Raw genomic sequence first — 22674 nt, 5'->3', positions numbered from 1 at the left:
TTGTTCAGTGAATCTGCCAATCATAATGCATCGGGCAATTGGCTCAGAGATAAGTGGGTTCTGCTTGGTGCCGTATTCCAGCAAAGGGAGACTTTTAAGAACATTAGAAAGTCAGTGATATCTGCGAATACCCTCGAAGTTCCCCCTTCAAATGAAATTAAATTAATAACATTCTCTCTTAGAAGGAGAGCTGCACTGAACTAAGTGCATGTGTAGTTGCAATATTCTACCTCAACAGGACAGGCAGCCTGGAAATGATTCCTGCATCATTCATCACAATTTAATTCATGAGTGCATTTCAGTTATGGGGGAGCAAAAATCCTGGGTTGTTGTGCTATGAGAAAGTTGCAATTAAATGCTGATGGCTGCATTTTAGTGACCAATCCTCTCGAAAGCATTTAGCATTTAGAAAGGTTGTTAATGTCTTGTGATTTAAGGGGTGGGGTGTTTCTGAGATATTCCCAGACGTTTCTGCAGACAGAGTCCATTTGACTTGCACAGTCTTGTAAAACATATTTCGACCACAACACAGAAGCACTCTTAGATGCTTCACTGGATATAGTTTGCTTTTCCGGTTCCAGAATGACTAGAATGGCGGTATAACAGCCTGACAGTTCTAATGCTGCCTTTGCTTTTTCTTCGTAATCAGCTTGCATCAACTTGACAAGGGGGACATAAAGGATATAAGAAAGCCAAAGTTTCTGCATCCAATAAAACCTGAAAGTTAGAAATACTGAAGATATGTGGAATATATTGGTAGGAATGTCAGACAGGATAGGAAATTACCAATTCAATAACCTCAAAAATCATATTAACCCCAGGCTGATAGTCAAACAGGAAATATGATGCCACTTATCCATGTTCTGTAGAGATGTATTTTCAGGGGTAAGGAGTACCAATTGCCACACCCACCACACAACGACCGACCACAGCGATGAGAACCTGAGTGCAGCTGTGTGGCAGGTGACACCTCAGCAACTCACTGGTCTAAATGGAACAGAGTGGTGTGAGTTTTTTCTAGTGGCTGGAGTGCCAATCCTGCCACCAACCCCCAAGTTTTCCCTATAGGTTGGAGGACCTGCTTGCAGGGCTGGGTGTAGATTGACATCATATCCCTGACAAAGCAATTGCAGGTTAAGGGCCTTGCTCAAGGGAGCAACAGAGTAGGATCCCTGCTGGCATTCATGGGATTCAAACCAGCGACCTTCCAAATGCTGGCACAGACCCCAAGCCTCAGAGGCACCACTCCCTCCCCATTTTTCAGCATAAAAATAACTAAAAATATATATATGTTTTTAAGTCACGACTCGTGAGATTAACCCAAAATGTAAACATCACCTTGGATTCCTTCTCCTAATTCTTTTCTTTAAAAGGAAGTAAGACATTCCATATTTTCACTGTTAAAACAGCTAAAACCTGAAAGCCCAAGATGTTACACCTGTGTACTGGAACTGGCTGACAAATTATTTTAAGTTATTTGACAAATTAATGGCAGGAGCTCAGCAATTAAGCCTCCGACAGCCTCTGCAAGCCCTTTCAAAGGTCAAAAGGTGGGATTACTGAGCAGTGGAGATGACTTACTGTACTATTTTTGGTTTTTGTTTGTAGATATATCTGGCCTTTTCCTATAATGAAAGACCAGTAGAGATAAGTAATTAATTTCCTGCAGCATAGATTTCTGAGATATATGTACAATACTTTTCTGCGGGGAATTTGGTTCAGACTCCTCCTCAAGCTCAATTGTCTCAGAGTGATAAGACCAGCAAATTTTTAACTGCATATATATGCATTTATGTATATCCACAGCCCCATCAGTGGCCTTCCACTAAAGTTAATGGTGACAGTTACCTTATCTTCATAATTTACTCTTAATCTATAGTTCTCCTAGAACATTCAAATCCCCAGCTTAGCCTTATATTCTTAAAGAGAAATAAAATACATCACTGCTGCTATTTCTGTAAGATATCTTATATTTATGTAAGATCTCTGAGCACAATTCTCAGTGCCCTAACCCTCTTCTCCACATTCTGCATGGATGGAATTCTCACCCAGTTAAGTTCTAACCGCCAATGCAACAAGCTCCACAAATTTTGTACACAAAAGTATACTTATGAAGTTAAACTAATGAAATATCCATCCATTTCCCAGCCACTTACCCCCGTCAGGGTTACAGCTCCAGTGAAATATCCATGTTTAATTGTAAATAATTTCAATTATTAAATAAAATCATTATAAAGCAGAAATTCAGGACTGATTTCACTATTAACCAGTCCTACTTCTGTACTGATCTATTGAAGAACAACGTTGCATATTGATTTTAACATTTAATAGCTACAAAATACATCAAAAACGTTGACATGTTATATAATTCCTGCCCATTCAGTTATTTCACTGGACTATTTTGTTACCACTACTCTCTTAATAAAATGCATGTAATACTGTTATACCTGGTGCCATATGTATTTTATTTAATATATTGAAACAGAACCCCCCCCCTCCCCCCCCAGACTGAAACATAATATATACTCCATACGTTTCATTGCATGTTTACTCATATAAAGATGCAGGTTTGCATATTCGTACCATGTGTCGCCACATATGTATGACCTGTGCCAGACCAAAACAAAAAGCAGTTTTAGACTCTTCTATTACACTCAGAGGCAGCTATTATTTCTGAGGAAACCCCCTGCGGGACCCTTCTAGATGAAATGACAAGAAAATGAGTGGATGCAAAGCAGCTGGTGTCTCACACTGCGTACACAGTTTACAAACTCCTGCGGACTCTAGTGCAACACACAAACATTGAATAATATAAGAATAAACTGTGGAACGCTTTATCCCATGTGGCCTGTGGCAGACATCTCAAGTTACTAGTTCTCTACTTAGTTTTGGAAAGGTTGTAGTTTGACAGCACTTTGCACCAATTAATTTGCATGAAAAATATAAATTAAAAACGACAAACCTTTGCATACACACGCGCACACACACGTACGTGAACGATTCATCGCCATCAAGTCAAAATGCCTTCGTACAACTTGTTGCAAGTAGGAGAAAACAGAAAATCTCTGACACATATAAAATATCCCTTCATCCATCCATCTCTGAGCTGCTAATAAGATAAAACATAATATAATCAATATAATTAATACTCCGTGAACTGACAAAGAACTGAGCTGAATTCACGATTATACAGTCCATAGCCGTTTAACTAGCATCATTCATACGTCGTGCACTTTCCTGAAAACAGCAAGACTTTCGTGTATTACAGTTTTAAGTTGCCAGATGAGATTTTGAGTTTTAGTATGGTTTAGGGTAATTTGTACTAATTGGTTGAGATGCGGAAGACGGTGTGTGGCACTATGTAACCAAAATAATCGCTTGTGATTAAGTTCGGTTTGTTGTGCCAGAAGCAGTTTAATTGAAGCCATGACAGTGCATTTTACGCCTGGTTAATGTACTGGCATCCGTTTTTGCGGAGCCCTGCAAACGAAATGCAACGGAAGCTGACAACCTGACTCCTCTCATTAACTTTCTTTTAATATAAATAAGTAATTTCTATACACGCCAAGTAATACAGCAACATTCACGGAATAGAACAACGATGGTGATAATGCAACGGATGTTTCATAAAGGACGCGTTTTATATGCGGTCTTTTATATATTTATATTTTACATATGTATATATCTTTCTTTTATTTACTACCACGGTGAATGTGATGCATGTTAAAATCGCATTTTACAAGTGCCTTTGATAAATATTTCCAAATTCATCCATTATTTTCCAATAACTGCTTCTAAGTAGGGCTTGCAGTGGCAAGGCGTGACATTATCGGAACAACAAACCGCCGCTGTTCACTGACACTAGAGTAATACACACATCACTGTGATCGAACAGAGAGAGAGAAAAGAACAATTTATGGTCACCAATTCATGTCTTTAAACGTGAATGAAAATCGGGATCACAGAAGGAAAGCTGGAGACATGCTAACTGCACACACACATAAAGACGATCGTGCAAAAACAAGCGCAGTTACTTTATGTATAGAGTTTACAGGGCAGAGAGACTCACACGCACGGCACGCATGTTTCTGGAATAAGCGGGCAGGTTAGATTACGAATGATCTACCTGTCATCGTAGCAGAAATCAGCGCTCAGGGTGTTGAGATACAGGACCAAAGCTACAGCGCTGCTGATCAACTCTGCGATCATTTCTCACAAAAGGAAAAGAAAAGAAAAAAGAAACTAAAAAGACGAAAAAATATCAGCCGACTTTAGATCTCAATTTCTGCTTCCCTTTTCTATTCGTGGAAAAAGGTCCAGCAAGATCCCTTCTCCCATCCTGGCAGAATGGTCCACAGTGGGTCTGTGTAGGCTTCCTCTAACCCATGTTGAGTTGGCGCTGGTCTGACTTTCTCTGACTGAATGGCGTATTGGAAGCACAGCTCAGCGCATTTGGGAGACCGAGGCTGGGGATTAGGGCTCCACAGCTCGCTCGGCTGCCTGTCCCTCAAGAACTGGTGCTTAGTCCCTCCCATTCGCGTCCGTTTAGGCTTGGATTACTGCCGTGCTGCCCGTCTGCAAAGAGCCTTCAACTACGTTATCTTGGCATAATCTAAATTTTTGTTTATTTGATAAACCGTCGAATTTATATTGATGTAGGCTATTTGGAATTTAAAGATTAAGCCTATTCAAAACTTGTGAAAAGAAGTACAATTTCTCTAGAAACGTGACACTATCGTGATATTTGATATTTAAATATTTAGATAGGTAAAAACCTTGATGTTTCCGATGTTTTCCTCGCTGGCTCTATTTTTTTATTTTATTGCAATATGCTTGAGTCACTCATCACTGTTGTCACACCCCGCTCCGTCCGATCCTAATGTGTGCCACGCCCCCTCGTTAACCTCATGTGGAATCCCAATGTTTTACAGCTGTTTCGGATTGTTGTCATTAGTTCAGTGTATTTAGTCCGCGTTCCCGTTTGTATCCCCAGTCCGGTCATTGATGTTGTTTTGTTGCGTGCTCTGTGTTTTGGCATTAAACTCCGTATTCTCCGATCCCTGGCTTCCGTTCGCCTGCTTTCCCTATCCGTGCTGCACGTACCGTGACAGAATGACCGGACTCCGGAAGAAGACATCGCCTCGTCTGTTCGAAGAGGAGTACCTTGACATAACAGACGAGGTGATATATCGGCTGGAGCAGCCCGAAGTCAGGGACGATCCTGGGCTTTGGGCTCTAGCTCACCGAGGCCGGGACATCTTAGAAGAGATGTCCCTACCCGGAAATGTGCATCTCGCTGAGGAGGTGCGTTCCATGGTATAGCAGCTTCGAGAAGGAGCTGCTGAGTCCATGATGAGACGAGTTGCTGTGGACAGCGGAATGCCAGACGGCTTCCTGCACAAAGTGCCCCCGACTCCGCTTTCCCCAGCACGGAGGAAGAAGCAGAGGTCCCGACGACAGGAGGAGGCGCCGGAGGTTTTCCAGGGAGATGTCGCGGTCTCTGCTACCTTGCCTCCGTGGAATCGGAAAAATCCCCTCCCGAATCTTAATCCGGCGGTGTTTAAGTCGGACACCACCGCTGTTTTGCCCCGACAGACGCCTGTGATCCACATAGCGGCTGCCAGACTGCCAGGACCGGCAGCCCGCACCTTAGTCGGGACGTGCCTGGCCCTTAAAGGGGCCAGTTCCATGAAGGACACTATCCTGCGGGTTCTGCGATTTCGGAAGCGAGCAGCGCCCCCCGTGGTTCCTGAGGCTGCAGCGCCCCCCGTGGTTCCTGAGGCTGCAGCGCCCCCCGTGGTTCCTGAGGCTGCAGCGCCCCCCGTGGTTCCTGAGGCTGCAGCGCCCCCCGTGGTTCCTGAGGCTGCAGCGCCCCCCGTGGTTCCTGAGGCTGCAGCGCCCCCCGTGGTTCCTGAGCCACGGCCCTACCTGGAGACAGCTAGGAGGTTCTTCGCCCTCCAGGGTCTATACTGGCAGGTGGTGGGTGAACCCGCCATAAGGAGCTCCCCGGTGGCAGTTGCGCTCCTGGAGCAGCTCCGGAGGGAGTTCGCTGCCATCTCTCCAGCGGCTCCACCTCAATAGCTGGAGAAGGCGGAGGAGACCTTAAGGGAGCTGCTCCGGCTGCGGTCAGAGCTGGCCCCTCCAGAGGAGGACGCGGCCCCTGCTGTACCACTGCCCTCTGAGGTTCCCGAGGCCCCTATGCTCCTCGTTCAGCCCCCAGAGGTACCTGTAGCGCCCCCTGCTGGTGCTGAGTCTCCTGCCCCTGCGGCACCCCCAGAGGCGCCTGTGTCGTCTCCTGCCCCTGCGGCGCCCCCTGCTGGCCGCACGCCCGAGGTACCTGTGGCTGTTGACGCCGCCCTGCCCACGGCACCAAATGCTGCCGCTGTTGCTGCTACTGTCCTGTCCGAGGTGCCTGCTGCCGCCGCTCTGCCCGCGGCCCTGCCTGCTGCCGCCGCTCTGCCCGCGGCCCTGCCTGCTGCCGCCGCTCTGCCCGCGGCCCTGCCTGCTGCCGCCGCTCTGCCTGTCCAGCCCGGCTCGCCCGCGGCCTAACAGGCTACCTCGCCTGAGGCCCTGACTCTTGAGCTCCCCGCGGCCCCTGAGCTCCCCGCGGCCCCTGAGCTCCCCGCGGCCCCTGAGCTCCCCGCGGCCCCTGAGCTCCCAGCTCAGCCACCCACGACTCCCAATGCTGTCGGAGGGGGAGCTTGAGTGGGACCCCTTGGGGATTGCCTTGGCTGCCCCCGTGGCTTCCCCTGTGACCTCCCCCGTAGCTTCCCCTGTGACTGCCCCCTTGACTTCCCCTGTGACTCCTCCACCGTCACCCTGGTGTGACAGACCCCGGCCAGGTCCCCGCCTATCAGTCTCCCGGAAAGGGCGGGGAAACCTGCGTCGGGCCCAGGTCCCGCCCACCCTGCCCCCTGGCTCACCCGTTCGGCCCCTAGCTGTTGCTCGGTGGCTGCCTGCGGGTCCTCCGGCTCTGGGTCGGCGGTCCCCTCCGGGTCCCCCCCCGGTGCCTTGGTGCCGGTCCTCGGCGTCGTCTCCGGCTCCATGTCAGTCGCCTCCGGGCCCCCCTGCTTCGGCGGGGCGTCGGACGGCGCCTTCGCCGGCTCCGGCTACGCTGTCGCCTGCCGCGGCTTCCCCCTCCTACCTGCCTCCGCTGGTGTTCCCTCCTGCTCCCTCCATGTCCCCTCCGTCTCTCCCTCGTCCCGTACCCTCGGCCCCTGTGTGGTTCCCTCCTGCTCCCTCCTCCCTGTCGCCTGCGGTCCCTCCGGCCGCTGCCCGTCGCCCGCCTGGGCTCTCTCAGGCTCCCCTGGCTCCTCCTCCCTTTCCCTCCATCCCGCCTGTTTTTGCTCCTTGTCCCTCTGTTCCTCCTGTGGTTCCTGTGTTCGCTCCTGGCCCCTTTGTGTCGCCGTTCGGTGTTCCTTCTATGCCCTCTGTGTCTCCTTTCTTTGTCTGTCTGCGTTCCCTGTCCTTTGTCGGGTTTTGTCTTGGTTCTTGTCCTTGTTCCTGTTCTGTGTCTGTCTTGTTTCCTGTTTCTCGATGTTTTTGGTTTTTGTCTTTCAGGTCCTGTTCCCCGGTCTCGTCCGTCGCCTCCTCTCGGGCGCGCCCGGTGTGCGCGCCATTGGGGGGGTTCTGTCACACCCCGCTCCGTCCGATCCTAATGTGTGCCACGCCCCCTCGTTAACCTCATGTGGAATCCCAGTGTTTTACAGCTGTTTCGGATTGTTGTCATTAGTTCAGTGTATTTAGTCCGCGTTCCCGTTTGTATCCCCAGTCCGGTCATTGATGTTTTGTTGCGTGCTCTGTGTTTTGGCATTAAACTCCGTATTCCCCGATCCCTGGCTTGCGTTCGCCTGCTTTCCCTATCCGTGCTGCACGTACCGTGACAACTGTAATCAAATTTCTTCCCTGAATCTCGGCTACTGCTTGCATAAAGTGTGGCTATCAAGTCGGTGCCTGTGCCCATCAGTAATTTTTATACCCAAATTTTTTACCCGAAACTTGATTTGCCGTTTAACAGCACCTTTGTCTGTCAAGTTTATCTCCGGCATGTTACAAAACGCTTATAAAGAGAAATTCGGAAATATACAAATGTAAAATAATTCCTTAAAGATATCTATATTTTGGGAAAGACTATACATCAGTGCTTTAATGAAATATAAACGTAGCGTGTACATATGTACGCGTATGGTAATAGAGCTGTACAGAATGTAATCTGAGAAATTATTTATCCGTTAAACTGCATGTCCACCAAGTACACGGAAATAAAATTATATTAGCGTGATTTATAAGGCTGGTCTTTAACAGAATTTACTGAATTTTACAAAACATTACACCTTGAATGCCAAATGAGTGGCAGATGAATAAATGTAATAAACAATGAATAATTATATATTATTATCTGTTTTCTGTTACTAATGGTACTCTTTGCTACAGATATCTGTAAAATGCATTGTGAAAGAGTTCTTTAGGGTTTGGATTATACTCCCATTCTGGTATGACTAATGTATCATTCTTTTTGGGGAAGGTTAAGCATGTTATCTGGCAATTAGAAGCATCACAACCCTTTGAAGTGGATTGGTTTATTTCTCACTTCATCTTTCTTTTAGTATAATAATCACAGGTGATTCTGTGCACAAATTCCCTTAGATTTTAAATCCCTTCTGTTCTTGCAGACTGCAGCTACAGTGACTGACTTTAACTCCATCCAGCAGAAGGCCGACATAAACACATCCAGGCCATAACAGCAAAACCATTTTATTAAATTTACACCAAGTCAATTAGGAAACTTGCCTTTATGGAATCTTGAACACTGTCAAACTGCAAGGAGTATTGAATACTGTTCACCAGTAGGGTTACTGGTTTACATAGTACCTGCATGTTGTTTTTCATGTTGCATTTTCCTTGGTTTTCTGTGGCGTGTTGTTCATTTGAACTTGTGACACTATAAATTTCTGAGTTGGTGCGTTTTCATGAACAGGTGTCCTTTTCAGGTTTTTCCTTTAAGTATGCGTCCTACAAACACCTTCTGACCACCCTGGCAGGATAAGTGTCATGGAGAGTGAAGGGATGAATAATATTTATGCTTGAATTTATTCCCACATTTATTTGTAGCAGATACTTTCTATTTTAAATGGTCAGCTCTGTCCAAGGAAACATGTGTGACTTCAATTACTGGATGGGATGGGATGGGATAGGGTAAAAAAGTAATAGACCAATTCAGGCACAAGCTCACAATATTGTTCTACATCTGTTAGACTGAATATACACTGAAACACAAAGGAATGTCTGGTTTTATTTGACCATGAGCGTCGGATACTTGTGTGGCTAGACTGCTAGCATTTACTTATTTCTCGTCTCCTCAGACTTATGTTCTCATCTTTAAAAATTGAAGCAAAAAATGCCTTTGAACATTTTCAGAATAGCTTTAATGTACCGTTTTATAAAAGTGTCTCAGCTGGAGGGTCGAGACACCATATCTTCCAAAAGAAAATCCACGATTTGCTTTTTTGCAGATTCTGATGGAAAACATAGTCAGCGTTAGACGTGGGCTCATACTTTACATTTAGATTTGCTTGCTGAGTTGCTGGTCTGTTTTGTCTTTTATCTCAAGCCAACCGACAGACATCACATTTGAAGAGTGGTGTTTGTTCATATTCACCCCTAGGTGGCGATATGCTTCCCTTAGACTTTCCTCAGAACGTAAGAGTAGCCACTCTACACCAGCAGCTGGAGCAGATGTTACCACAGAAGCCCTAGTCAATATGTGGCCCAATACTCCTCAAAATCGCTTATTCTTGCTATAATAAAAAAAAAGGTATCTGGTATGTTTATCCAAACCACTGGTTTTGCAGCTTCACCAGTATGTTGCCATTAATCCAGTTTCCTACTGACAGTACAGATAATAATATACTTCATAAACCATTCATCCATCCATCCCTGATCTGGAATCGCTTGTCCCATTCAGGGTCGCGGGGGTTCTGGAGCCTATCCCAGAGGCTACGGGTACAAGACGGGGAACAACCCAGGATGGGGCGCCAACCCATAAATTTTTATTTGCATCTAGCTTCACTAACTTTAATAAAGATTAATGGCAGCATTCTTGTATTTAATAATATAGAAATATACCTTTAGTGCATTTAAGACTAACATTTGATGATGACACTAAATCTCTACTGACATTAACTTAAAGCTTCTCATATGCTACTTACCTATATACTTAATTACTTATAATAAAAATCCCCCCCCCCCCCCCCCCCCAAATTCTGACTTGCTGGCTTGATTGCAGTTAGCGAGGCAGAGATTAAGTCTGAATATCAAGCAAATGTTGATCATAAAATTATACTATATAATTATAAAGATACTGTCTGGCATTCACAACTGCTCCCAAAAATTTGTTAACTAATGATTATTGGTTTGGTTCAGACCTGGAAATGTGTCTGAAACTGTGGGAGATTTAAAAGCCAATATTTTAACCTCTGTGCATTTAAAGCCAAAGGAAGAATGTCATCTTAACAAAAAAATATTATATAACATACAGTGAAAATCATTTGAATAACAAATATCAGAACTGCACACGTATACAGTTACTGTCCAGTGCTGTCCACCCATCTATTGCACGCTTCGCCTTAACATAGTGGTGTTCAGTTTCATACACCCCTTTGTCAGCTTTTTGTTGACTCCATGTGTTTGAATATTAATTACTGTCATCCCTTCTCATAGCTGCCTTAGATGATTTGCCTTTTTCAAAGACACAAGAGGATTATCAAATTAATGCCCAAATTTAGTCCAATTTCATTTTACTTGGAATAAAAGGAAGCAATTTTGAACAGAGAGTAAAACGTTGTTCTTCCTCAAATATAAATCTGGTTTATTCCTGAAAACAGAAATGAAATTCTGAATACTAGAGCTATTTCAGTGAGAACATCTGGCCACCAGAGCTCCAGGGTATAAGCTGAACAGTTCATGGAGCTTCCGGGTTTCCAACCAACACTGTGTACGCTTCAGTAAGAGGGACATCCACTGACAAGGTCAGATCTACTGCCCTTTCTCTTTGGGGCCCAGGTCGTCTGCCATGGCCTGCTGTTCTGTTACTCAACCTGTGTCTGTGATTAGTAGGTTGCTGGTTCAAATCCCAAGGTTGGCACAGTGACATCACCATTAAGTTAGGCCCTTAACCCCCCCCCCCAAATCCTCCAGGGACTAGATGACCCTGCTCTCTGAAACATTCAAGATGCTTTGGAAAAAAGCGTCTGCTGAGTAAATAAAATGTAAATGTGATGGTTAGAGAATTTGCACCATGGTGGAGGCATGTTGGCCTATCAGGAAAGTGTGTGAGAATCTTGCTAAGTGCAGGGTTGTGAGTGTATCTAAGAATATCTACTGTAAGAGTAAGTAGCTTTCTGGGAAAGTAACAGCATTACAGAACTATTTATGAAGACCATCAGATGTGTGTCTGTTTTTTTTAAATTTTGAATTCTCTTTTCCACATGAATAGTCTGATGCCCTACATGTGGAGGCATTTTACCGTAGGTGACCCCTGCCGCCTTCTTTGGCTTGGCAAAATGTATCATGAGGATCCCCAAAGTCCAGGGCCAAATTTTAATCCCAGTCCAGCCCTGAGGTGAAACCATCCCCTGAAGACATTATTACCAACTGGAAGACAGCAGAATGAAATAGGCAGTCAGACTGCAGAATGAGGAAGACTCTCAAATAAGACACCAAGCTTGAAAAAAAATAGTGTGTTTCGAGGGTGATTGCATATGTCTTGTGTTGAGGTAAAGAAATCTCTACTATAGCGATATGTACTGCAAAAGTCAATAAATTATGCATTGGTGTTTATACTTTAATGTAAACATGAACAGCTAACATGAACAAAAATTCATGGTGAGGCACCATCCTACTCAGATGGTCTGAACATGTCAGGAGCCAGAAGCACATCTGAATGGGAGAGAAGCAGCTCGCTAACATGCATGCAGACCACTTTCCATTCCATTAATTATGAATCGAGTTCCTACGCCTAAATTCCACCTACGCCTTAATTCTCGTTTTCTAACTCATTCTGTCAGGCACCTAATAGTAACAGTTTTCCTAACTATGGGAGAGCTGTACATTCGTCAGACCTTATCAGCCTCCCAGAGGGGAAAAAACAGCATTATAATAGTGATGCAAAGCATCCTGGGAATAATTCCTGTATGAAGTTACACCTCATCCATATTTTTCAGCCAATGGATCACAGACGAAACCACGTCAAGTATTCTGCAGCAAAATAAAAAAGGGCGTGTACTGAAAATGGACCAGGTGTTACACAAACATAGCAAGATATCAAAATACTCCTTCCTCCAGCACCAAGAGGGAGGTAAACCTCTTCTTTTAAGTGAGTGTGGTGAAAATCTGGGGAAATTCTATACACAGTTTCAATGCAATATTTATGCAATGCTGTGGGACAGTATATAGCTTTGACCATCTGCACATCACATGCTGGGCGCCTCAAGGGAAGGTTGTGGTCTGTGAAACAGAAACAGAAAACTTAAACAGGGGGTCAGTGGAAATCAGGAGAAGGCAGGGTGGGGCTACTTTATCCCCCACACAGGCAAATCATTCCAGAAGGCCCAGTCAGACTCGGAGCTTCACCCAATCACTGGGCTGCGATCCAAACCACAATTTGCATAACTGAATGCCTCGGTCGCAGATGCCAGTGTGACTGGATTATCATCCTAAAGGTCACCTTTGTCTGTGCCTCCTTCAGCATCCCACATGGGACTGATAAACTGACAGGGTGGAGTCCCATTTGGTTCTTCCTAAATAGCAGCAGTGAATAGCTACAGCATATTTTCTGCTTTTCACAAACAGCAATTAAACACAAAGTAATTTATTCCAGTTGTGTTTTCCCACTTTACTGCCTGCTTTTGAGCACCTTCTCCTAAGTTGACCAGATAATCCGTGTCAGGGAGGATACTTTGAGCTAGGACAGGATTTGTAAACTGCCATTTCAATTAAAAGAACCTGGAATTCACTTAAGCACTGAGTTCTTGCTGTGTGCTGATTGGTCAGTGTCCTATAATCATGCATGTGCCACTAATGTTAACTTGAAACTGCTGCATGAGTTTTGCAATCAAAGAAACAAACCAGTCAAAGCAGAAGAAGAACTGAACTAATTAGAAAAGCACAGGAGCCTTTCAGTTTTAATGTTATTTGTAAAACCTGAAGTAGCTCAGTGTGTCCTTCTTGACATGGACTGTCTGGTCACCCACCTTCTTGATTTTCAGAAACCAAATTCTGGGCATCTAACCTATCCTTTGCTTTAGAATTTAGAAAAAGAAGCAGCCCTAATTCGACAAAAATGGTTGTTTTCCTTAAAATAATTTTTAAAAGGTTTTTATTTAGTAAGCAGCTGCTGCTGATCTTTGAAGATTCATTTCAGATAGGAAATTTCTCTTGGACGGGCAGGTTGATCTTAGATAAAAAAAAAGAAAAAAACTAAACATTTATACCTGTCATGCCTTTAAGGAATTTCACATCTCAGTTGACTTATTGCACACCTGTGAGATGCTGTCGACATGCATGGAGAGCAGAATGGAAAACGTGGGAGGAAAAAAATATCTTTAGATAAACGTGTGTTCGTGGAGTTATTTTTTTTTGATTAAAGCAAAGACTTGGATCCAGGAGATGTGACGCTACAGTGCTACACGACGAGTGACCCAGAACTGCGATATTAAAAGCTTTAGGTGAAAACGGAAACGGCTATTGGCAGTTTGCGTGTGCAGACTGCACAGGAGTGTTAGCATTTTAACGCGCACACAGTACTAACCTATTGACTGCTGGCGATGAGCGAGAAGCGCGAAGGTTTTTGCAGAGCTGGAGACACCTGGAGACCATTTGGAAGCATGCCTAAGCCTCCTGTGAGCTATGCATTTTCATATGATTGCCTTTTTTTACATATAGTTCCCACCAGCCAACAGTCTACATAAAGGAATAAATCCTCATGTTCGCTTGGACGCCGAAAGCCAGCAGAGATTCTGAGCACTGCCAAGACCTTCACGCTGTACACCTCCAGAACAGTAGGGGGCCTTGGTGTTTACGATCCGTGCTGTGACTCAGTCTACGGGAATCAGCAGCGTTGGACGTAATGGGTTAGGGGTCCAGTGGTGGCTGGGGGCCTCTTGATGAGTATGCCACCTGATGCACATTAATCTCTCTGGTAAATGGAGAGCACAAATAAAGCTGAATTGTTTTTTGAATGGCAGCGATATTGCTCCAGTCTGCATCGCGTCCTGTAGCCCTGACGAGATCCGCGTTCCCTTTTTCCAGGGCTGTTGGCATCCTGTATAAGTTTCCCGAATTCAGGGACATCGCGACCCTACTGGATTCAACACATTTCAGTTGTATTTCTATATAACTTTGCTAGAACTCACGGCCTGTAAAATGCAGGCAGGTGAGCTGGAGCGTGGACTAATTGAAAGGAATCACAAGCAGATGTGAACAATTAAATGGCCTGCAGGAAGCGCCGCGGTGATGGGTGGAGCAGTTCTGCAATTTAGAAAGAAGTTTCCTTAGATTGTGGTTCTTCAGAAGGCAAATGAAACCCTGAAATGGGCATTACTGTTACCTGCATTTCACCAGAGATCGATAAAGCAGCAGAAAACCAGCAGTACAAATCACACTTGGCAAGCTGAGTATCAAAGGCGCCTACTAAGAAAGAAAGGAGATGTATATCCATCTATCCATCTGAAAATTGCTTATGAAGTACAGTGTCACAGTGAGCAAAGTACCCATCACAGGGTGCATAGGGAACATGGCAGGGGACACCCTGGATGGGATGCCAGTCCTTCAGAGACAGTTGCCTTTAAAGGACCTTTAATTTAAGTTGTTTTAAATTTGAGCATTCACGTTTCAAGTAAATGATATAGAAGGATGGTTTTTTTGGTACTCCAGCCTAAAGGATGGCAATTGCATTTGTGCCCAGTTCATACACGACACATTCCCCTGAACTATAAAACTCCAAATCTTGTAATTTTCACCTTGCCTGATCCATTAAGGGAAATGTCAGGCACAGCGGGACCATAATCCTGCAGATTCATCTGAAAGCTTCCTCCTGAATACTGATTTGGATTAGAATTGCCAGAGCTGGTGACGTGCAGAGTGACTTTTCAGCAGGACGTCAGTGGTGTCTGCTGTGCCTTGAGCAGGTCCAGTCCATTACTCCATAGCACCTGGCTGAATGAGCACACGCCACCGCAGATGCAAGCCGCCTGTCTGGACCTGTTCTCTGGATCTCTTTTTGGGCAGAAGGTGACATGCTCCAAGTATTTTTTTCTCTCCATGTATCCTTTTAGCCGTGATCCATAATGTTGTAATCGGGTGAGAACCTGAAATTATGTTATCGAAAGGCATATAATGCTGAAGTTTGAAAATGACAGGACCAGTGGCGGCTCTAGACCATTTCAGCTGGGGGGGGGGGGGGCAGACTGGAGCCAGTTGTTCTGTTAGGGGGGCCAGATGCATTTGACCTCAATGTCCTCCAAATATTACTTACACTAGATTGCCAGCATTAAGGAGCAAAAGACAATTGTGAAGTGTTATTTATGCAGTGCTTTGCGGTTACATTTTATAGTTTCTACAAATATGTATCTGATTTCTTGTTTAGGCTGTCTTGCTTCTGCAATCCTGATTATTTTTTTCTGTTGTTAACTTTGTTTATCAACAACTAAAGTGACTCGCCCACCCGGCACTCTCGCGTTAAGAGTCTGTCAAGAAAATATACTTATTTTTGTGTTTTGCCTCTTCCCACTGCACAAAATTGTAGCACACCTATATAAATGTAAATAATATTAGTAGTGGTAATAATTACACTTTTATTTCAGACCTGAGTAGCATATGCATTTAGGGGTACACAGGAGGGGCCAAGCCTGTTGGGGGCACTGCCCCCCCCCCTCCAGAACCACCCCTGGACAGGACTGGGATGAACATAGTGAGCTGTCTGATTTGTTTTAATTTTTATATTTATTCTGAATTTTAGTTACAGGAGGATGAGCATCTTTGCAGAAGTTTCCTTGGCACCATCTTGTAATCGGGAATGTATATCCTTAGCCTGAAACACCACGTTGGTTCCATCAGAATTCCTCCTTTAAACGCTGTACATTCCAGATACTATCGTAAGCAATTCTGTATCATTTTTTCCACCACAATGGTCACACTGTCTATGAAGAGAGTCTGTATGGGTTTCATTCTTGATCCATCCATCCATCCATCCATTTTCTGTAACCGCTCATCCTATTTAGGGTCGTGGAAGGTCCAGAGCCGATTCCCAGAGGCTATGAGCATTTTTTATGTCTGTTTGATGCTGAAATTACTAAAGTGAGCAAGTATACAATTAAACATTAATGTGACACACTAGTAATTGACTTCACCCGTCTGTGCAGTTGAGGTGAGCAAGAAAATGCCTGTCTCATTCTCCTAGTGCTATGCATCGCCCATGATCTTCTGTCTGCTATATATTACAATACTACTACAGTACAGAAGAGTAAACCCTTCATTAAAAAGATCCTATATTATCCCTGACTGAGGTTCTCCATAGCACTGCGGTATGTTATGGAATGAATTAAGTCAACCCTCCAACACACAGCATGCAGCCAATGATCTGCTGCACCCAGAGTTCTGAGGTTTGCCCACACAAGCCTTCTTCTGTTAGTCGGTGGTTTGCTGAGAAGCCCCTTTTGATTCATGCATTATCAGTAGTCAAAAACAGCTGGAAGTCATGTCATGAGACTGATAAAAGTACCTTAAACGAGGAAGTTACGGGAAACCCAAAGCTGAAGTGGGAAGAGTGTCTGAAATCAATTTATTTTACGGTTTGCAGGGGGAAAACCATGCAATTGGAACCTCCTCGCCAGTACAAGGATGTCAGGACACAAACAGTTGCAACTTCGTTTTCTTTGCTGCCAAAACATAATTAACTCCAGCTTGTAAAGTCTCCTTCACAACATGAATGTTTTTAGAAAAACACCTAACAGGATATTTGGAACATTTTATGTAAGGGACTTTTTCTCCTGATCTCAAAAAACAATGAAATACAGTATTCAGAGCATTCAGGTACATAATTTTTGGTCCACCTTGATTGTAACTAAGATTCAACAGGAGACATGTGGTCCTGTTGCTGTAACTGGTCCTGTCGCTGTAACTGGTCCTGTCGTACATTAACGTGATTTTCTTGCTTCAACTGAGGTAAGAACTAATCTTTTGGTGGAAAAAGAATTGATTTTTCAGTATCTTTGACAAAGAAATATTGACATTTCTGTAGTTTTTACTATATTTAAGATTAACATATTTTTCTTTAAAAACTAAATATAATTAATGTGTTAAAATGCCATAATGTCAACATTGGAGGTGTCAGAGAAACAGTAAAAAAAACAAATATGTCCAGGGAGTCGTTTTTTAACCTCTTTCTGTCACTGACTTAAGAGCAAATATTTCTCCTTCCCAGGGTTTACCTTTCGCTGGGCTCCTCAGATAGAACCTGATTCCCTCTCCTTATCGATGATGCTTATACCATTACTTATCTTCTTAGGATATCGTTTTCCCCGGACCTCTAGTGATTAGCAGAGTTTTGGCATGAAGTTTCTCTTTAATTTGCCATGAGGCAACTATAGACGCCTACAAATCATAAATGAGCCACAAAAAGACAGAGCAGCAAGGAGAGGTTTAAACCGATCAATCGTCTCCATGGCAACTGATCATCATCTACAGAGCAAACGTCTGAAGTAAGCTTACATCAATGAAGCCATTTCCGGTATCAAAGTTTACATGGGGTCAACTTTATGATGGTGAATAGACCCACTGCACACAAGGAGATAGGAGGAAAGAGATCTCTTGAGCTCCCTTGTGGAATAAGTATGTTGACAAATGCAGTTAGTACTGAATACATGGTTTGATCTCTAACTTAAAAGAGCAACTGGTAAACCTCAGAGAGCTGAACTGCCCCCAGTCACTCCCTTTCTCTAGCAAAACACAATTTTGCTTTATCCTCTTCCTACAATTAGTTTCAGATGAGTAGAGGGGCTTTGTCCCTGACCCCACCCCACCCAGGCAGAATCCATGTCTTCCTAGTACTGTGGTCTAAAAAATTCTGAGTTGGGTTTGAGTTTTCTGTATTTCATTGTGTTGAGGTTTTGCTTTTTACTTAACTTTGCTCCAGGTTGTGTTTGGTTCCTACAGAGGCCTTGCCCTCATTTACTTCAATTTTCCTGTAATGAAGTCCATTTGTTTGTTTAAACCCCACTGTCCTGGGCCTCTGTCCTGCCCTTGCGGTGGGACTCTGCAACGCAACATGCTGTACGTGCCTCAAATTGCTCTGACCCAGGGAGAAGTTATGTAGCACTGGACAGACAGGAAACCGTTTGGTATATTTCTGGGGCTTTTGACCGCGCTTGTTTTTCTGAATGACTTTCAGCTACCCATATTTTCAGCTGCAGTTTACAAAGTCTCTCCAAGAGAAGCGTATGGGTCATCAAAGGCCTTATTACCTTTGGTCAGCGTTCTGCACCTCATACATGGGTCAGACCAGAGGAATTTTCAAACTCCAATGAAGGATAAACAGAACTTTATTCAAGGAAATGGAGATAAACACCCACTTCAGATTCCCCAATGCATTAGGAGTCTTTGTAAGCAAAAGGTACATAAAGTAGTTTTGGTTTTAAACCAAAACTGAAGACAACAGAAGACTGAATAAAACACAATGAGTCTGATAGTGATTTTATTTTCCATCCTGTAAAATTAGTCTTACTGACTTCACAGTTATAATAATTAAGTCAAGCCTAAAATTCTTCCAGTTGCTTATGTTGGACAGGGTCATGTGGGGCTTAAATCCTGGCTGCCCAGGGCAGAAGGCAGGGAACACCCTGGATGAAATGCCAGTTCGTTTGCAGGGTACATGCACACTACAGGTAATTTTAGAGAAGCACATTCACCTAACTACATCTCTTTGGATCGTGGGAGGAAATCGGCATGAAATTGGAAGAGCATGCAAGAAACAGGAAGTGCAAGCAAGAAACAGGAAGTGCATGCAAAAAAAAACAGGAAGTGCATGCAAGAAACAGGAAGTGCATGCAAGAAACAGGAAGTGCATGCAAAGAAACAGGAAGTGCATGCAAACTCCACACATAGAGTAGCATTCAAACCCTCAGCCTGTAGGTGAGGCCACAGCGTCACTGACTGAGCCACCACACTGTGTAAAGCACATATTAGTGACATGAAAAGTTTTTAAAATATTGAAAGGTAATTATTTATTTATTCAGAGTACTTATTTATTCTTCCCAGAAAGCTCAATAGAATAAACCGCATAGTCGTAAAAATTTGTGAAGATAAGTGTCCTCATAAATCTCTACAGAACTCATCCCTGTTTGGCAGGAACAAATTAGAGAGCCACCGTTAAAATTCCCTTGTGGTTATATTTTTCTGATCATTTGAATTATAGGACTTCGATTATTTAAGTCTTTTTAATTAACTGCCTTTAACACAACAGTAAGACACAGACTTTAGCATTTATTATTTATTATTATGTTAAGAAGTGCACTGTAGCATAGATAATACTCTTCTGTTGGAAAGGGTGTCACGCCCCGCTCCGTCCGCTCCCGATGTGTGCCACGCCCACCTCGTTACCTCGTGTTCAGCCCTAATTGTGATTGCCTGTGTCCTGTTAAGTCTAGCTTGTCTTGTGTATTTAGTCCTCGTCTGAGTCAGTCTTCCCCAGACTTGTCATTGTAGTGTTTCGTTAGATGTCCGTCCCTCCCGTAATAAACCCCATTTCCCTAACTCCTGGCTGCTGTTCGCCTGCTTCCTTGTTCGCCTCCCCGTCTGGCGTGACAAAGGGGACACTTAAAAACATTTTTTTTCAGCAACAGTGCCATTCTATTTGTACACATGCATCACAGAGTTGTTCGCTCAGTCCCCGAGCTTCATGTGGAAAGAGCAGGGTCATATTAACTCACAGCCTGCTCTTGCTCCCCTGTGCTGTGTCCCACAGGAGTCTCCTACAATTTAATGTTTCCCCCCTGAGTCTCATACCGCTTCAGGCATTAGAATACGAATGAGATTCTCTGCATGTCAAAACCAATGTTGCTTGTCCTCTTAAGGACACTCAGCTGACCTCAAGCTGCCGGTTGAGTTTATTATAGTCCAGACGGCCTCCCCCCATGTGGACCCTCAGAGACACGCTGCAGGGAATGAGCTTCAGGGAGGACTGCCCTGCAATCAGCCCTAGCCACAATTAGGCGGCTTTATAAATCTGATTGTCATCCAGGCCAGTGACAAAACCCTACAAAGGAACATTTTTTTTAAAACTCTACAACAATGAAACTACCAATTTCTTTGCAAATTAGCTCTGAAGTGTGCAGATTGAAAGACAACTTTGTTCAAAAACTTTGTTCGACTTTGGAAATTGTTCGAATCAGCTTCTCTGTTTGCAACCCTTTGTTCTGACTTTATCCGTATTCAGTAAATATATTTATATTTATTGTAAATTCTAATTGTATTCAAATTCTCTATATACCATACTGTAGATAAATACATTACTTGGTTCTTGGGTAATATATATATATATATATTAGCCACACACACAGTATCTAATTTAGCCACACACACAGTATCTTTATTTTTCAAATCCCGGTGAGCTACTTACAGTAGGTTCTCCGCATAGCTAAGGTAAATGAATGAAGTGACATGATATTTTAAAGTATTTTTCCTGTGAACAATCCAGCTATGTGTCTGTGTACAAATCTATAGTGTGTCAGAGACCAGGCAGCATCCAGATGAGCTTTTTTAGGTAGCTATCTGAAAGCTATCTGCACTAAGTTTGGGAAAGTGTTGCAATTGCATGGGCGGTCATGGTGGTGCAGATTGAAGCTCCTGTAAGAGATTAACTCCTGTGAACCTGGGGCACAGTATGCTTCATAAAAACATAAAACAGTGTTTCTCAACCCGGTCCTCAGGGACCCCCTGCTGGTCCATATTTTTGCTACCTCCTAGGTCCCTGCCAGACAGATTCCACAAATTTGTTCGAGTAAGTGTATCTTTTCCATAGCTGCATATGGTGATGTGATCATGAAAAGCAAAGTGGAAAAAAAAGGAGAAAACATGGGTTCAAAATAAACTGAAAAGTTAACTGATTTCAGGATGCTAAGTGTAAATAGGCTTCCATTTTATTGGAAGAATGAGGAATTAACCTTGATACTCCCACATTACTTCTATGAAGGCTTCACATCAAAAATAACTTCTCGGCAGATGTGGACATTTCAGGTCCAGAAAGTAAAACCCCAGACCAAGATTTTGTTTTGACCAACCAGTTGAGTATAAAGGCTGTGTCCAAATTCAGGGGCTGCATTCAAAGACCGAATGTGCCACAGAAGTGCAACAAAGCTGTCCTACTGCAACGGCTCCTTCAAACACAGTACAGAAATGCATCCTTCTTTTGCTGAGTCGCAAATTGAATGGATCCTTTGCAGTCCAAAAATATCCCAAGATTCATTGCGCAGACCTTCGAAGGATGCAGCCCACAAAGGCTATGTACAGTAGACCATGTCCTTCAAAGGATGCAGCCTAAAAAGGCTATGTAGACCACGTCCTTCAAAGGATGCAGCCTACAAAGGCTATGTAGACCACGTCCTTCAAAGGAAACAGCCTACAAAGGCTATGTAGACCAAGTCCTTCAAAGGATGCAGCCCCTGAATTCGGACACAACCGGAGTCACAGTCACAGAGTACTCAAATGGTTGGTTGAAACAAAATCTTGTTCTGGAAAATGTCCACCTCTGCTTCTCAGGAAGAGAATATATCAAAATTCTGTTGTCTGCTGTAAAACTGAATAAAAATGCAAATCCCTGTAGCAAAAAGCTCATTAGCAATAGTTTAATTTAACAGACTAAGTTCACAGATATAGCTTATTCTTTGAATATATTAATTGTCTTCCTCTGTTGAAGTCTTTGTTCTGTTGACAGGCAATAACAGAAGCCGCCTGCTATATGCATGCAGGAATCAAAAAGCTGTAAAGATGCTTGAGAGCTCTTTTATAGCGATCAATTGGGCAAATGAGTTTGGATTTTAAGGTTGTCCTATTATCGAATGGCTCAGAGTACCACCTTCAGAGGATAAGAATAATGTATAAAACCGTATAACCGTGATTAACTTCTATATTATTGTTGTTGTTGCTGCTTATGTTATTAGATTGGAAAACACATTTCTGTTGCTGATGAATGAAAGACGTGCACTTTACTTTGCGTTGGGTAATTTTTTTTAGTTCAAGGTAGACTTTGTGTCCCAAAAAATAATAAAAAGCACATTTGGCAGTTCTGTGTTGTTATAAACGGAAGAGAGAACAGGAAAATCTATTACTTTTCCTTCCTCACTAAGTGTCTTGGTGGGCCAAGGAAAATAGTTTTCTCTTCGAAAACACCCGAGTTGTCTTAATGTGGTGATGACATAAATGACATTAATTTCACCCAGTTCCGATCAGTATAGGAAGCCATGAAGTCCTCATCACACTTAAGACAAAAAAGCCTGCTTCAGTTTCTAATAATGGTCATTAAGATGAACACCTCCGTCTTTCAGGAACTTGCACATTCTTCCTTTAGTTTAAATGAGGATGAGATCGTCCATGATATCGGTGTTAACATGTGGGCAATTAATA

General features: G+C 43.6%; 1 protein-coding gene across 2 annotated transcripts in view; it reads right to left on the bottom strand.

Annotated features, from left to right (window-relative positions):
* Nucleotides 1-4517, bottom strand: part of LOC111837922 (protein O-mannosyl-transferase TMTC2-like) — a 57721-nt gene extending 53204 nt beyond the window's left edge. Inside the window, exon 1 of one of the 2 annotated variants that reach the window (XM_023800388.2) lies at nt 4127-4517. In XM_023800388.2, coding sequence (XP_023656156.1) covers nt 4127-4209 — 83 coding nt within the window. In that variant the 5' untranslated portion in view covers nt 4210-4517. The remainder of the gene's footprint in view (nt 1-4126) is intronic. The other variant, XM_023800389.2, reaches the window with a different exon arrangement.
* Nucleotides 4518-22674: the final 18157 nt, after the last annotated feature.

The sequence above is a fragment of the Paramormyrops kingsleyae genome, chromosome 1 (genome assembly GCF_048594095.1).
Source record: "Paramormyrops kingsleyae isolate MSU_618 chromosome 1, PKINGS_0.4, whole genome shotgun sequence".
In the NCBI taxonomy this organism is placed as follows: Eukaryota; Metazoa; Chordata; class Actinopteri; order Osteoglossiformes; family Mormyridae; genus Paramormyrops; species Paramormyrops kingsleyae.
Note: the sequence above shows the minus strand (reverse complement) of the source record. Positions and strands in the feature narration are given on the sequence as shown.